This window comes from Trichechus manatus, unplaced genomic scaffold (assembly GCF_000243295.1).
Source record: "Trichechus manatus latirostris isolate Lorelei unplaced genomic scaffold, TriManLat1.0 scaffold00097, whole genome shotgun sequence".
NCBI lineage: Eukaryota > Metazoa > Chordata > Mammalia > Sirenia > Trichechidae > Trichechus > Trichechus manatus.
In genome coordinates this window covers 8742938-8758623 of record NW_004444033.1, presented here as the reverse complement: position 1 = coordinate 8758623, position 15686 = coordinate 8742938, and the positions used below count along the sequence as shown (strand labels likewise).

General features: G+C 39.0%; 1 protein-coding gene and 1 non-coding gene across 2 annotated transcripts in view; both read right to left on the bottom strand.

The window, feature by feature from the left end:
- LRGUK (leucine rich repeats and guanylate kinase domain containing) overlaps window positions 1-15686 on the bottom strand; it is a 135585-nt gene that overhangs the window by 96656 nt on the left and 23243 nt on the right. The window contains exons 6-7 of the mRNA XM_023737149.1: window positions 11253-11377; window positions 6121-6264 (exon numbers count right to left, since the gene is read on the bottom strand). Of these exons, the coding sequence (XP_023592917.1) occupies window positions 6121-6264; window positions 11253-11377 (269 nt within the window). The remainder of the gene's footprint in view (window positions 1-6120; window positions 6265-11252; window positions 11378-15686) is intronic.
- Window positions 13751-13821, bottom strand: TRNAE-UUC (transfer RNA glutamic acid (anticodon UUC)). The gene has a single exon. It is a non-coding gene; the product is annotated as a tRNA-Glu (tRNA).

Below are 15686 nucleotides of genomic sequence, written 5' to 3'. Positions count from 1 at the left end.
AACACTACTGCAAGAAACCCAAAGGGATCTACATAAATGGAAAAACATACCATGCTCATGGATAGGTAGACTCAACATTGTGAAAAATGTAGAACATAATTCTAACTCACAAAAAAAAAGACCAGATTTACTGGCCTAAAGGAGACTGGAGAAACCCCGAGAGTATGGCCCCCAGACACTCTTCTAGCTCAGTAATGAAGTCACTCCTGAGATTCACCCTTCAGCCAAAGATTAGACAGGCCCATAAAACAAAATGAGACTAATGGGGCACAACAGCCCAGGGACAAGGACGAGAAGGCAGGAGGGGACAGGGAAGCTGGTAATAGGGAATCCAAGGTCGAGAAGGGAGAGTGCTGACGTGTCATGGGGTTATTTACCAATGTCATAAAATAATATGTGTACTAATGTTTAATGATAAACTACTTGTGCTGTAAACCTTCATCTAAAGTACAATTTAAAAAAAAAAAAAAAGAAGGAGGTCTGATCACCCCAGCATCTCCCATGCTCAGCCTGGTGGCCTCCGCACACTGCCGTCAGCCCTTGAAGACCCCAGGCACCTCAAGGGATCATCTAGTCTAAACCCTCTCCTTACAGGTCAACAAACTTAAATCCAGAGAGGAAGCAAGTTCATGTAGAAGCCAGATTGTGTTCAGTTGCCCCCAAAATCCCTTTTGCTCGCAAACACAAACAGAAGCACGAACTATGATCCATTGAAGATGTGGGTAATGCCCTTACGTTGCTTGTAGACATTAAACGGTATCTATCTCTCAACAACAAGCAAGAAGTCCCTACAAGGAACTTCATATCTACACAAGGCATCACAAAAATGAAGAATCAGACAGTGGTCTTTGGTTGAAATACTCCCAACAGCATTCAGGGAGAAGAGTTTAGAAGGAAAGGTCACAGCACTCAAAGAAGAGAAACGACGAGGATGCCAGGAAATGCTATTATTACATAGGATTTCCATGATTTCCATGGGTCTATTGTTTTATAGGGAGCCCTGGTGGCACAGTGGTAAGAGCTCAGCGACAAACCAAAAGGTCAACAGTTTGAATCCACCAGCTGCTCCCTGGAAACCCTATGGGGCAGTTCTACTCTGTCCTATAGGGTTGCTATGAGTTGGAATTGACTCAACAGCAATGGATTTTTTTATTGCTTTATGGAGGAGCCCTAGTGGTGCAGTGGTTAAGTGCTTGGATGCTAACTGGAAGGTGTATGGTTCAAATCCACCAGCCGCTCCACGGGGAAAGATGTGGCAGTCTGCTTCCATAAAGACTAGAGCCTTGGAAACTCAATGTGGCATTTCTACTCAGTCCTGTAGGGTTGGGATCTGCTTGACAGCAATGGGTATTGTTTTATGACGCTAAAACATCAAAGACCATTATCCTACTCTTTATTTTGTGATGCTCCGTTTAGATAGGAAGTTCCTTGTTGGGGACTTCTTGCTTATTGCTGTGGAGAGATGGATACCATTTAATATCTACAAGCAACGTAAGGGTATTACTTCCATCTTCATTGGATCATAGTTTGTACTTCTGTTTGTGTATGTGAGCAAAAGGGATTTTGAGGGGTATTCAACACAATCTGGCTTCTACGTGAACTTGCTTTCTCTCTGGATTTAAGTTTGTTGACCTGTAAGGAGGGGGCTTAGACTAGGTGATCCCTTGGGGTGCCTGGGGCCTCCAAGGGCTCACGGCAGTGTGTGGAGGTGGCCAGGCTGAGCACGGGAGATGCTGGCGTGATCAGACCTCCTTCCGGAAATCAGTCTCTGTTCTGAGTAGGAAACAGCTCGGCGGCGGTGGGTTTGCTTTGGTTATTGCTTTATGAAAGAGCCCTGGCAGTGCAACGGTTAAGCACTCAGCTACCAACAATAGGTTGGTGGTTCAAACCCACCCAGCAGCTCCCTGGGAGAAAGATGTGGCAGTGTGCTCCCGTACAGCACACCTCCTAGAAAACCCTGTGGGTCAGTTCTACTCTGTCACATGAGCTGCTACGAGTCGGGACTGACTCAAAGGCACACAACGATTGCTTTATGAGTATTATCTTGTTAACCCTTACAATAACTCAGAAAAGTAGCTGGGAACAAATAATGAAAGTAGGACTCAGAGAAATAAATCAGCACCCTGTAAATCACCCCAAGACCAATATTTTCCTGCTGTGCCAAACTGCTTTCCTTAGAAGAAATGACTGAAGTTATGATACAGTTACCATTTGGGGAATAAGTTTTAATGCTAGAAGTCACTTCAAATCTACCAAGGAGTATGGAGTGGACAGTGACAAAGGTCCCCAAATCCCCAGCAGATGGTAAACATTTGCAAAGGAACTTCAAGCTGTTCAAATGATCACATGTAGGTGCTGCGATGCTCCAACAGTTAAAAACAAGTAAATTATACTGATGAAAGTGTGACCCATAAAACGACATGCCTAATAGCAAATTAATCATGAGAACCAATAGCTATGCTATGCTTCTTTCAGATGGTAAATTTTCCATCCCTGGTACTCAGTATTCTCGGTCGTGCTGGAGAAATCTCTGAGGAGCTCTTTGGATGGCTCAAAGAATGTTTTAAAGTACTGTTGGTTGCTCCCCAACCTGCCCAGTGGGGAGCCAGGGAATTATGTTATCGTTATGGACCCAGTTGTTGTCAAAGGATTTCCCCCTTCGGGACACATCGCCACTGTTTTTTTTTTTTTTAAAGGAATCTCTTTAACATTTGAAAATTATAAATTCTTTTCTCACTTAATGATACTGTTTTTTTCTTTCAGCTTTTTCAAATGTAATTTGAAAAGCTTCTTGAAATAGAAGAGAACAATATACTCTTGGTGAGACGTTTCTAGAACTGTGCTATCCAGTATGGTAGCTGCTAGTCACACGTGGCTACTTAGCACTTGTTTGTGTATGTGAGCAGAAGGGATTTTAGGGGGAATTGAACACAATCGAAATGTGGCTAGAACAAAGTAAGATGTGTTGTAAGTGAGAAACACACACACACAGAAAAAACCCCATTGCTGTCGAGTCAATACCGACTCATACCAGCCCTACAGGACAGAGTAGAACTGCCCCACAGGGTTTCCAAGGCTGTGATCTTTAAGGAAGTGCACTGCCACATCTTTCTCCTGCAGAGTGGCTGATGGGTTAGAACTGCTGGCCTTTCGGTTATCAGCCAAATGCTTAATTGGTGCACCACCAAGGCTCCTTAAAACAAACACCAGATTTCAAAAACTTAGTATGAAACAAAAGAATGTAAAATATCTCCTCGGCAATTTTTTATGTAGATTACATGTTTAAATGATAATATTCTGCATATGGTGAGTTAAATAAAATACATTATTAAAATTAATATCACCTGTTTCTTTTATTTTTTATTTTGGCTACTAGAAAATTTAAAATTACATGTGTGGCTCTTTTTATGGCTTGTATGATATTTCCATAGGGCAACGCTGTTCTAGAGCATTATACCACACACTTTTCCAAAGAGAGGGCCGTTGGAATTTTATCTACTGTATTACCCTGCAGACGTTAGGAACATTGAGTCTGAAGGTAAACCATTCTATATTTGAATCTTTGTTCTGCCATTTGCTAGCTATATAACCTTGGGTAAGTTACTTAAACTCTCTGTGCCCTGGTTTCTTCACCCCTAACGACAGTGATAATAATAGGGTTATAATGGAGATTAAGGATTCCTGGTGGCAGAGTGGTTACGAGCTTGGCTGCTAACCAAAAGGTCAGCCGTTCAAATCCACCAGTTCGAATCCTTGGAAACTCTATGGGGCAGTTCTACTCTGTCCTACGGGGTTGCTGTGAGTCAGAATCCACTTGACGGCAACGGGTTTGCTTTTGGTTTTAATGGGGATTAAACGAGACGATAATACGGAAAGTGCTTAGAACAGATTATCTGTAGAGTATTTTATTACCATAACTGTTATTATTACCACGGCTCCTTTTCCTAAATCCTGAGATATGTTGAGTTTGGATTAAATGAGTGTGCTCCACTTTTCCAACATTCCCTGTATGTATGGGAGAACTGTTTTACGTAGGAGATTGATACAAATCAGTCTACCATGATTATCGCATGGAAAGGACACTAAAACCATATGAAACAGACATGGTGCTGACTTCTCAAGACACAGCGCAGTGAACAATTGTGGTCCATTAGAATTAATGACCTTTAGAAGTTGCCGAAACAATTTAATATTCAAATCAAGTGAGAATGTGGATGAACATTTTGTCTGTGATTGAAAAATCACTTATTCTCAGACCTGACGGCTGACTTTCCTTAATTTTTAGAAACCTAACAAACGATGGAACTGAAAAGTCCCATCACAGCTGAATGAAGAACTGTCTTCATAGTACTCCATCTGGTTCCAGGCCCTGCCCCTTGCAGCGTCAGCCCAACTTTTAATTTTCGAGAAGAAATAAACATTCAACTTCCTTAAAAATATTTCCAAAAAAATGTGATAAAGTAATCCTATGAATAAAATCACTCCTTATTGCATAAGAAGTCAGTTATAGGTACCAACTTACTATACCATGGTTAGAAACACAAATGCTTTATTAAAATGTTTATGATGATGGGAAAGGTAGTACTAAATGTGGGTGAAATGTACACAGCTTGAATAATGTAACTGATGCCACTAAGTTGTACACAAGAAAAAGGATGCTACATTTTATATAATTGTGTAACAACAACAAACAAACTATATATATACACTTATTAAAACAAATAGGGGCTACAGATGTCGACACTTCTTAGACATAACCAATCACCTCACAGGATTAGTTTTCTTGGTGTGAGTCATAGTCTTGTGGGACAACTCAGTCAACTGGCATAATATAGTTCATAGAGTTTATGCTGTACATCCTTGTTTGATGAGTAGTGTCTGGGGTCTTAAAATCTTGTGAGCTGCCATCTAAGATACAACTATTGGTCTCTATTCATCTGGAGCAAAAGAGAAAGAAGGAAACCCAAGAATCAGAGAAGGAACCAGACTACAGGACTAATTGTCTCCATGAACCACAGCCTCCTCTACCCTGAGACCAGAGCTAGATGGTGCCCAGCTACCACAGCCGAATGTTCTAATCAGGGTCACAATAGATAGATCCTGAAAGAAAAGGTGAAACGTGGAACAGAACTTCGAATCCTCAAAGAATCCAGACTTATTGAACCCTTTGAGACTGGAAGAATTCCCAAGACTATTGCCCTGAGATACTCTTTAAACCCTGAACCAAAACTATCCCCTGAAGTCACCTGTTAACCAACAGTTAGCTCAAGAGTAAAGAATGTCATCCTTGAGTACTCTGCTCTTTTAAAAAATTATCTATATGAAACCAGATGGACAAAAGTTACTCTAAAGCATAGATGAAAAGGTTGGAGGACGGTGAGATTACGTTAATGCGAGTAGAACAACTAGAACAGAAATAATGAGGATGTTGACACAGTGTGAAGAATGTAACAATGTCATTGAACATTATGTGCAGAAATTGTTGGATGGGAACCTGTTTTGCTGTATATAATTTCACCAAAAATACAATAAAATATTTTTTAATTAAAAAAAAATAAAATTTAATTAAGAGTGAAAAACTGTAATTCGGAAAGTAAAACATGTATTAAGCCCGATATCAGAATTTGAATAAATCCAATTCACAACTCATTATGCAGACTTGGAACACACACTATTCTTACCAATAGGATGTAAGAATTCACTTCCTGTATCTCTCCCCTTAAATGGCAGGCATGGGGCAACACTACCTTGAGGCTCCTCTCATGTCTCCAACGTCCTTATTCTGACATTTCAGACATTCTTAATGCCAAATTTCTACACAAAATTTCACACAAACTCATCTACTTTGGAAAATCATGTACACTTGGATACATTCAAATGTTCAAATGTAATTAGGAATTACCAAAATTTAAAACTAAGAACTGTATGCATTTATTAAAAAAAAACACACACTGTCCTTCTGCAACTACCGCTCTCAGAGGTTTTCTAGAATAACATTTCTGAACTGGCCTTTAATGTGACAGCCCTTGAGAAATCAATTACGGGATGTTTGTGCTAAGTCTCTAATATGGCCTCACTCTTACGAAGACACTGAAACCAAAACGTAAAATATGGCATTACCTTATTATCCTCGAGGTTGAGCACTTCCAAGAGGTCGTGATTCTCTAAGCCTTGGAGGCTACTGATCTGATTGCTGGACAGATCCAGATTCTGTAGGGCTTTCAGGTCCTCCAGACCTGTGATCTTCTCAATCTGGTTATTGCTCTAAAATTGATAAAATAAACTTAACATCTTAAAGGCCTCTTGTAGGAAACATTGTGCTGACAAGTTTTCATTTTGGATACTGCCCCAAATCTCTTAAAATCAGTAAGCCGTTCTTTTTTTTTTTTTTTTTTGCTTTTCTTTTTTTCTCCATTTCCATCACTCACCTTCTGAAACACATACACACACGTCTCAGAAAGAAACCCTAGTCTTTCAGCTGGAAGACTCAGAATATGATATTATCATTAAAGTTAAAGCAAGATGACTGTTTGAATCAGTAGGAAAGACAAAAGCTAGGTAATAGAAGCTTTCCACGTTGCACACCGAAGGCCTCATGGCAGCATAACTCCACACATACCTTTAGAAATATAAATGCAATGTAATTCTTTCAGCACTATCACAATCAACCACTTGAATATTGCAATGCCCACACAAACTTGTTTGCATAAACATCCCAAATATAGTCACCTCATGTTACGAGGGCTCTGGTAGTATGTTATGTTGGTGGCTTCCAATGGATCATGCCTCCAGGTATTCGTGCTCTTGTGTAGTGCCCTCCTCTGGTATCTAGGCTGGACCTATGACTTGTCTTAGCCAAAAGAATATGATGGAAGTGCGCCAATTCTTAGCCCGAGATGTAAGAAGGCCTGGCAGCTTCTGCTTTCGTGTCTTAGGCTCTCTAAGCTGCCATGTGAGAACTCCAGCTACCTGTTGGAGAGGCCTTGTAGAAAGGTCACATGGAGGGAGGCCCTGAGACTAAGTAGAGAGAAAAACTCAGCCATCCCAGTATCTCTGCTGAGCCCAGCCAATCTGCCAGCTGAATGCAGCAAGATCAGCAGAAGAACCACCCAGCTGGAGCCAGCTCAGACTGCAGAATCACTAGCAAATAAAATAGCTCTTTCTCTAGGCCACTACATTTTGGGGTGGCTTATTATGCAACAGAAACCCTGGTAGCGTAGTGGTTAAGACCTACAGCTGCTAACCAAAAGATCCACAGTTCGAATACACCAGGCACTCCTGGGAAACTCTATGGGGCAGTTCTACCCTGTCCTGTAGGGTCAGTATGAGTCGGAATAGAATCGACGGCAATCAGTTTGGTTTTTATTATGCAACAATACATAACCAAATAATTTCTTCAACACTCACCCATGAATATCTTCTCAGACAATGAGAATAAAACAAAGAAAGATTCAAGACTCAAATGTTGTCCTCTTCTCCAACCCCTATGAACCCATAACAACAAATGATAATGATAATAATTTACATTTTCTTGTATGCTTTCCAACATTTTCATATCATTCTTTGGGTTCCTTAGTCTTGAGGTATAAGAATATGTGATGGTAAAGCTAAACTTTTCGTTGTAGTTGCAAACCATAATAAAGAGTGATTTGAGATTTCCGTTAATGCTATGGTATGCCCATCCTTAAACTTTTAATATGCACTTAAGAACTAAACCAAAAAACCAAACTCATTGTCATGCAGTCGATTCTGGCTGATAGCAACCCTATAGGACAGAGTCCCATAGGGTTTCCAAGGAGCAGCTGGTGGATTCAAAGTGCTGACCTTTTGGTTATCAGCCGAATGCCTAACCACAGCACCGCCAGGGCTCCATTTAAGAACTAGAAAATTAAATTATAATATTGCTCTTCCATCTATAATATTTTTCCTGGTACATGTTTCCAGGTCCATTTAATAGCAAGAGCTCATTTTCATCCTATTTTTCATAATATTTTACTTTTATAATGAGCAAGACTTGTATTCATTAGCATAATTCTATGGCTTTTTAAAATATATTAATAGAATGTTGATAAATAAAGCTGGGTGATAGTACATGGGGGTTCACTATGCTATTCTCTTTATTTTGGTATATATATATATACGAAAAATTCCATTACGAACAAGAAAATACACTTATAACTCTGATTGCCAAAGGTAAGTCAAATTTCCAACTGTTCAGAGTTCAAAAAAAAGTTATACAAAGTGTAGTAGAAAAGGGAAAGACAAAACGACATTGAACGTAACACAATATCCATATTAATTTAAGGATCCCTGGTGGCATGGTGGTTATAACTTATTGAAATAAGATTGCAATGTCCTACCCAAAATATGCCCACATATCAATTTTATATACAATACACTTCTTCCTAAAGAATGTTGAAGTGCTTTCGATGTGTCAGATAGGCTATAATTCTTCTTTACAGTGTCTCTGATGGCTTTCAAACTGGTAGACGAATATGAGTAGAGTGAGGCATAGAAAAGTTTAATTAGATAGCCTGAGGTCATAAAAGAAATAAGAACTGAGAAACATTCAGAACCATAGAATTTTTCAATTGCCAGAGTCATCTAGTCAAACCCTTTGTTCGATGCTGAAAAACGGATCTATCACTCCAATATGCAGCTATCCAGTTTCTCCTTAAACGGTTCTTCCTGCTTGTTTTGCGATGATTGGTAGGAGAGGGGCTTTTAGAGAGAAGCTTCTTCCTTAAATAAATGAAACTAGAACTATTCTTAATCTGCAAATTTGAGAGGAAAAAACACAAGTGCATCTGACCAAGACAAAACCAATTTAAAACTTGAACTTCATTGTCTTTAGTTGCTAAGAAGCTGGTCGCCAGACTAGCCCATAGAGTGAACCACATTTTCCCCTACACTTATAGTAAAAGTTTGATGTTAGAGAATTAACAGTTGGTTTATAGAATGAATTTTTCATTTTTCTCTAAATTGTAAAATGAATAGTGACTAAAGTAATTGGTTTTCTGAATCCATGAATTTAAAAAAATCAAAGTATTTAAAACAACTGAAGCGACTGTGTATCATTGTATTTTATAGATTTTATTAAAATTTGCAAAACAAGACCTTCCCAGTCTCAAAAATTTTAAAGGAAGATGAACAACAGCATCTGCTGTATGTTCTAGTTCGTGTTGCGTAATGGGGCGGGAGGTGGGAACAATCCACCTAATCCATTTGTAGAAAAATTAAGAATGTTATGCTTATTCTAAAAGCTACATAAGACAGAACTGTCAACATGGATTACTTATCGAGCTGTTGAAACAAACTCCTAAAATAAAAGTGCTATGTGTTATTATTCTTAATAACGAGGTCCATTCTCATTCTCTTCAGCACACCTGCAGATCTCTTTCCACATAACATGCTCTTCTTAAGGTTAATCGACAGACCACCATGGAGAAGGTACGTGCAGAAAAGGAAACAGTTCCAACAAATTACAAAATGAATAATACCTGCTGCCAATAATCCTTCATATTATCAGCATTTTAAAGGCTACTTCCTTTTGTAATTTGAAAATCGTCAATCCTCCTTACCCATTTCATTGTCACTTGTGCTTTGCTAACATGCTTCAGTGGGCAGAAAACATACAACCTCAGGTAAACTGATTAAAACTTTCCATGCCTCGGTTCCATCATCAGAACTGGGAAGCCAGTACTCTACCCTCACCTCACTCACTGTAGAAAAAGCATTTGAGCTAAAAGTTCATGGAAAGAAAAATTAACTCACAGCCAACGTTTAGTTACCTATAGTTAAGTAAGACAGGAACGGTATATTGTGTCTGTCAAAAATCTGCAGATAGCCCTATGTCATTTCAAACAACAGTTTCAACATCTTTCCATGGGATACTCAATCTAAGAAATTAATAATAAGCTATGAGGCCCTGGGGGCACAGTGGTTAAGAGCTCAGCTGCTAACCAAAATGTTCGAAGCTACCAGCTGTTCCTTGGAAACTCTACAGGGGCAGTTCTACTCTGTCCTGTAGGGAAGCTATGAGTCAGAATTGAGTGGATGGCAACAGGTTTTGTTTTGTTTTTTGGTTTAAGCTTCACTGAGGAGCCCTGGTGGCGCAAAGGTTAAGCACTAGGCTGTTAACCGAAAGGCTGGTGGTTTGAACCCACTCAGCAGCTCTGCAAGAGAAAAGACCTGGCAATCTGCTTCCATAAACATTCAAACCAAAACCAAACCTGTTGCCGTTGAGTCGACTCCAACTCATAGCGCCCCTATAGGACAGAGTAGAAATTGCCTTACAGTGTTTCCAAAGAGCAGTGATGGATTTGAACTGCCGACCTTTTGGTTAGCAGCCGTAGCCCTTAACCACTTCGCCACATAAAGATTACAACCTGGGAAACCCTATGGGGTCCTCTAAGGTCGTTATGTGTCAGAATTGACTCAACGGCACACAACAACGACAAGCCCCACTGTCTACCCAGGGATGGATGTAATGAAGAACAATGAAGGCATCGGGGTAAGTGGGAGGGAGAGGAAAGGAAGGAGAAAGAATGCTGGATAATCCACCAGCTATGACATCAGCCTCTTTATTAGTGAGCTATACTGTGATTTCAGAAATATTGCATGTATCTTTGGGACCGTTGTAATCCCGCTGAATTTGTTTGTAAATGATCTGAACTTGCATTGTCGTAATCACAGAGCATGTCATGTAGCTTGTAGAAAAGAACTCTGCTTGGGGGAAAAATAAACAAATGTAAACTTTCTGTTGGGAATTGTTCACTTAGTCTCAGCCCAACTTCTGATTTTCTAGAATGGGAGACTAACATGTATTAATATAAAAGAATTGCCAAAATGCAGTGCACAGAGAATGTCTTGTGGTTCGTTTGAAAGCCATAAAGTGTAACTAGCAAGAAATAGTATGCTTAAAAATTATTTTCACCGATCAGGCATTGCAAAGTGCATTTTTCAATCATCGTTAAAATTATACCTTTCTTTCTCAGTGTAAAAAGTCAATCTTTTAAAATATTGACTTTGGAGAACAAATTAGAAAATCATTGTAATTTAGCATGAAATATGGATAGCACACATCAAAAATATATAGATAGGAAAAGGAGCAAGCAAAATGGAAGACAATAACGTTTCCTGAAGGAATTAAGTCTTTATGAACTTGAAAAATCCTAAGTAATCATAATTCATACATTTACCAAAACATTAACTACTACTTCTGTGAAGAATAACATTTTTGTTAGGCTCACCAGACAAAGGATTTTGATTGGTAACGTGCTTAAGCCATTAATTGTTGTGATCTTGTTTTTGGCCAAGCTAAGGTGAGTTAGGTTACTGCATAGCTCCAGTCCTTTGATTTCTGCTATTTCATTGCCTGTATACCATGACTGTGTTTAAGGAAAATGTTGCTAAAAGCATTTGGAAGGAAAAAAAAATCAGTACTAAATCATCATTAGAAAAATCAGAAAACAGCTTACACATAGCAATATTAAATGCCCAGGAGAGGATCAACACGAAATCTTGAAATATAAGTTACACTCTTGCTGTTACTAGTTGCTGTCAAGTTGGCTCTGACCCATGGTGACCTTATGTATCACAGAATGAAACAATGCCCCGCCCTGTGCCATCTTCATGATCGTTGGCATGTTTGAGCCCATTGTTGCTGCTCTTGTGTCAATCTGTCTCATGGAGATTTTCCCTTGTTTTTGCTGCTTCTCTGCTTTACCCAGCATGAGGTTCTTTTCTAGGGATTGGTCTTTCCTTATGACATGTCCTAAGTAAGCAAGACAAAGTCTCACTATCCTTATTTCTAAATTATACGACCATCACTCACAATGAATTTCTTTTAAAAAGGTATCGATTTTGAGTGTGTTCAGTTGCATGTACATTCAATTATGATTCATTAATCTTTGTGGAAAGAAATATCACAGTGGCACCCAGTTGCCTCCTTGGTTATTTCATGGTCTCCATGAGAAACGCATGTGCTTTCCATGGGCAGGACTTCTGAATCCACAGTCACGCTGACACCCAACGTGCATAAAACTCCATCATCCTCGTGACCAGAAGATGTCATCGATAGCAAATAGGTGGTTCAAAGGCCAGCACCCTGTTAGGGAGAAGAACAGCCATTTCTTTCTATCTATATTGGCTTCTCTTCTCCCTTTTAAATAAATGAGGCTTAAATTCTGCCTTAATTTCCTCATCTGTTGATTAAGCTTCCATTCATTGCTAAAATTTTAACTTGTTGGCTTCTGTCTTTCATCCTGAGAGTCATCAAAAACTGTAATCTCAAAGACACAAATCCCACTCACCTCTCTGTCATCAATCTCTGTGGCCAATTTCTAGGATTTGATGTCATTTCCCCATCAAAGCCCAGTTTTCCCAACCAGCTAGCATCACCATGACTATGGCATCACCATTCTCTCAGCTACTTGTAAACTTCAGAGCACCCAATCAATCACCAAGACCTGGGTTTTTGGTTTTTTTGCTATAAAACATCTTTTTAATTACTTCCCTCCTTTTCATTCACTCCTCTGACAACACAGTTCTCCCTTAACACCATGGGTATCTCTAATAGCCTATTCTTCCTGCCCTCAACTCCACTCCACACATCATGGTCAGGTGAACTGTTTCAAATGTTGGCTGGCTATCTTGTTTCAACTAACATTCTCACAGGATGAATTCCAGATTCCTCACTCTGGCAATTATGGCCCTTCACTGTAAGCAAAACCTGTTCATCCAACTTTCTCTCTCATTATAACCCAATGAGAATTCTCCATTTCTGCCATGTGAATCTTCTCAATAGTTTGCAAATGTACCAAGAACTTTCTTACTTGGCAGTACTTTTTTTTTTTCTTCATACTACTTCCGTACTCCTTTCTAAACCCTACCCACTCAGGGATTCCACTTTTACTCTTTCCTATTTTTCAGTGTTGATATTAAATCAACATCTTTAAGTATTTCATCATGACCACTAGCCCTCATTTTTGTATTGTTTCTCTTTTATTACTTTTTAATCACACAACTAAGGACAAACAGTAGCCTGGGAGAACATATAATATATACAGTAGACAAAGGATTACTATCTAGAATACATAAAGAATGACAATAAATCAGTAGAAAAAAAGACCAAACAACGCAATAGAAAATGGACAAAGAATACATCCAGGCAATTCTCAGAGGAGCAAATCCAAGTGGCTAATAAACAATAAACATATGAAAAGACACTCTGCTTCACAGGAAGTCAGGAGAATGCAAATTAAGACAAGATGCCATTCTTCACCCACCAGTTTGGTAAACATTTTAAAGTACCAGCTTCTGAAGAACAGATACTTTCATCCTACTGGGTGAGAGCGTTCATTATTATATAGCCACTTTGGAGGCAATTTAGCAAGATTGATTATCATTATAAATATGTCACAGCAATTCTATTTCTTGGTATCCACTCTAGAAAAACTATTTTTTTTCTCAAAGTCTTCTCCACTCAACTTTGAACCCACCTTTATCTCCTTTCAATTAATCATTGTAGTTGTTCTTAGCTGCCATTGCGTAGGCCCCCAGTTCATGGCCCATGCACAACAAGTTGAACCATTGTGATCCAAAGAGTTTTCATGGGCTGATTTTTGGAAGTAGATTGTCAGGCCTTTCTTCCTCGTCTGTCTTAGTCTGGAAGCTCAGCTGAAACCTGCTCAGCATAATAGCAACATGCAAGCCTCCAGTGTCAGATGGGTGGTGGCTGCACATGAGGTACATTGACCGGGAATGGAACCCGGGTCTCCCGCATGAAAGGCGAGAATTCTACCATTGAACCACCACTGCCATCCCTCCTACCAAATGTGGCTAGGCTAGTTTTTACAATAGCACAATGCTGTTGCCTCTTTATTACTCCTACAAACAGCTGATACATATGTGCCTACCATCAATGACAAAAGTCAATAAGGAAGAGGACTGGTCCCTATGGAACCCTGAGTTCATGTTTGCTTTCAGAAATACCCTTACCCCCGATCTTCAATTGTCTTATTCTAAGAACCTTCCCAAACTTTTGCTTGCCCTTCTTCCTAATACTATTCTTTCATGTGTCTTGGGACTTTTCGATCAGAAGAAATACAATCTGATAAATCACTGAACTATTACAATGAATTAGCCCGTGGGTTCATCCTCTTAGGTATATTTTAAGTTTAAAAGACCACTACCGGGAGAGACTCAAAAGAACTCGAAATCATCATACTGCATTCCAGCGCTAACATTTTTTCCGCTTTTGTGAATAAATCTTTTACAGTGGAATTTTCCATCTGTGTGGAAGCTGAGTGCGGGAATGCTGTGGCACGTAAGCACAACTTTATAACTAGGGAAAAGCCCCACCATATATTTTTTACATTTTGGCTATGCTGTCAGTAGTTGACAGGGCTTGACATGAATTATTCACTAGTTCAGTGTGCACTCTTACTCATTTGTCTACAATCATAAAATATGGTTTGGGTGTATAGGAAACGGTTACCGAGAAATCAGGAGAAATCCATCACAATTCTCTTAGTGGAGAAAGCCACAATGATAGCTTTAATCAAAACCAATCCTGAAAGATCTATATCACCTCACCAGTGAAAGATGCTTTTCAACAGTAGGAATGAATCTGTCTAAGGGACAGTGCATGCATACAGCTTAAATGTCCGCGTAATAAAAGTGGTAATTGCTCAATGAATTGCAGCGTGGGAAAAACAGTGGAATTCACAAGCTGAGTCTCAGGATAAACGTTTACCAAATAATCTGGGGCATGTCACTGAACTTCCCTAGTCTTGGGCTCCTCTGTCATATGGTTAGCACTGGATAATCTCTGGATTTAAAATTCTATGAATCTTTTTTTTAATTTTGTGATTCTATAATCATAAAACAAATTCTAATAAACAGTAGTCAATGTTTATAGATAAAGAATAACGTGTATTCTTTCTCAAGAATAAATCAATTTACTTATCCTTGGCCATGTTTATCGTCTTGCAGTTTAGGATGATTATCAATTAATCATCAGTTATCCTCATATGGACGGACAAGATAGCACAGTAAGATAAGCTAAAAAATTGACTATCTTATAGTTGTTAATGATTCATTGAGGCTTTAATATAACCTACCACAATCGCATTGTTGGCATCAGTAGCCTAATGAACTGATTAGCTTTTATTTTAAACAACATTTTTCAAAAACTTAATTTCCAATTCTAATTTCTAATTTCAAAGATGTTAATTCAGGTTTCTTCGTCTTTAATGGAAACAAGTACATAGACCTGGGTTCAGCTTAATCCCTGACTCTTCATTGATTCATGCACGGCCAACTTATTTACTTTTTAAAATAGAAGTTTCCCCCACTATCCGAAAGCAGAGTGTTCCTATGAAACCTTTCGTAAGCCAAAATGGCATAAGTGAAGAAGCGATTACCATTAATTTATACCGGAAAAAATTTTGAGAGTTCCCAGACCCAAAAAGTAACCTACCAAATCATACCTAATAACACATAAAACCTAAAATAACACAAACATATAGTAAAAGCAGGAATGATATGATAAATACACAGCCTATATGAAGTAGCAATAATGTATGTACGGTGTAGTTTCACTTACCGGAATCGCAACGATAGTGAGCACACTAAAGGCTGAGACATGGTAATGAGGGAAGCCCGGGGATCCTAGCTGGCGA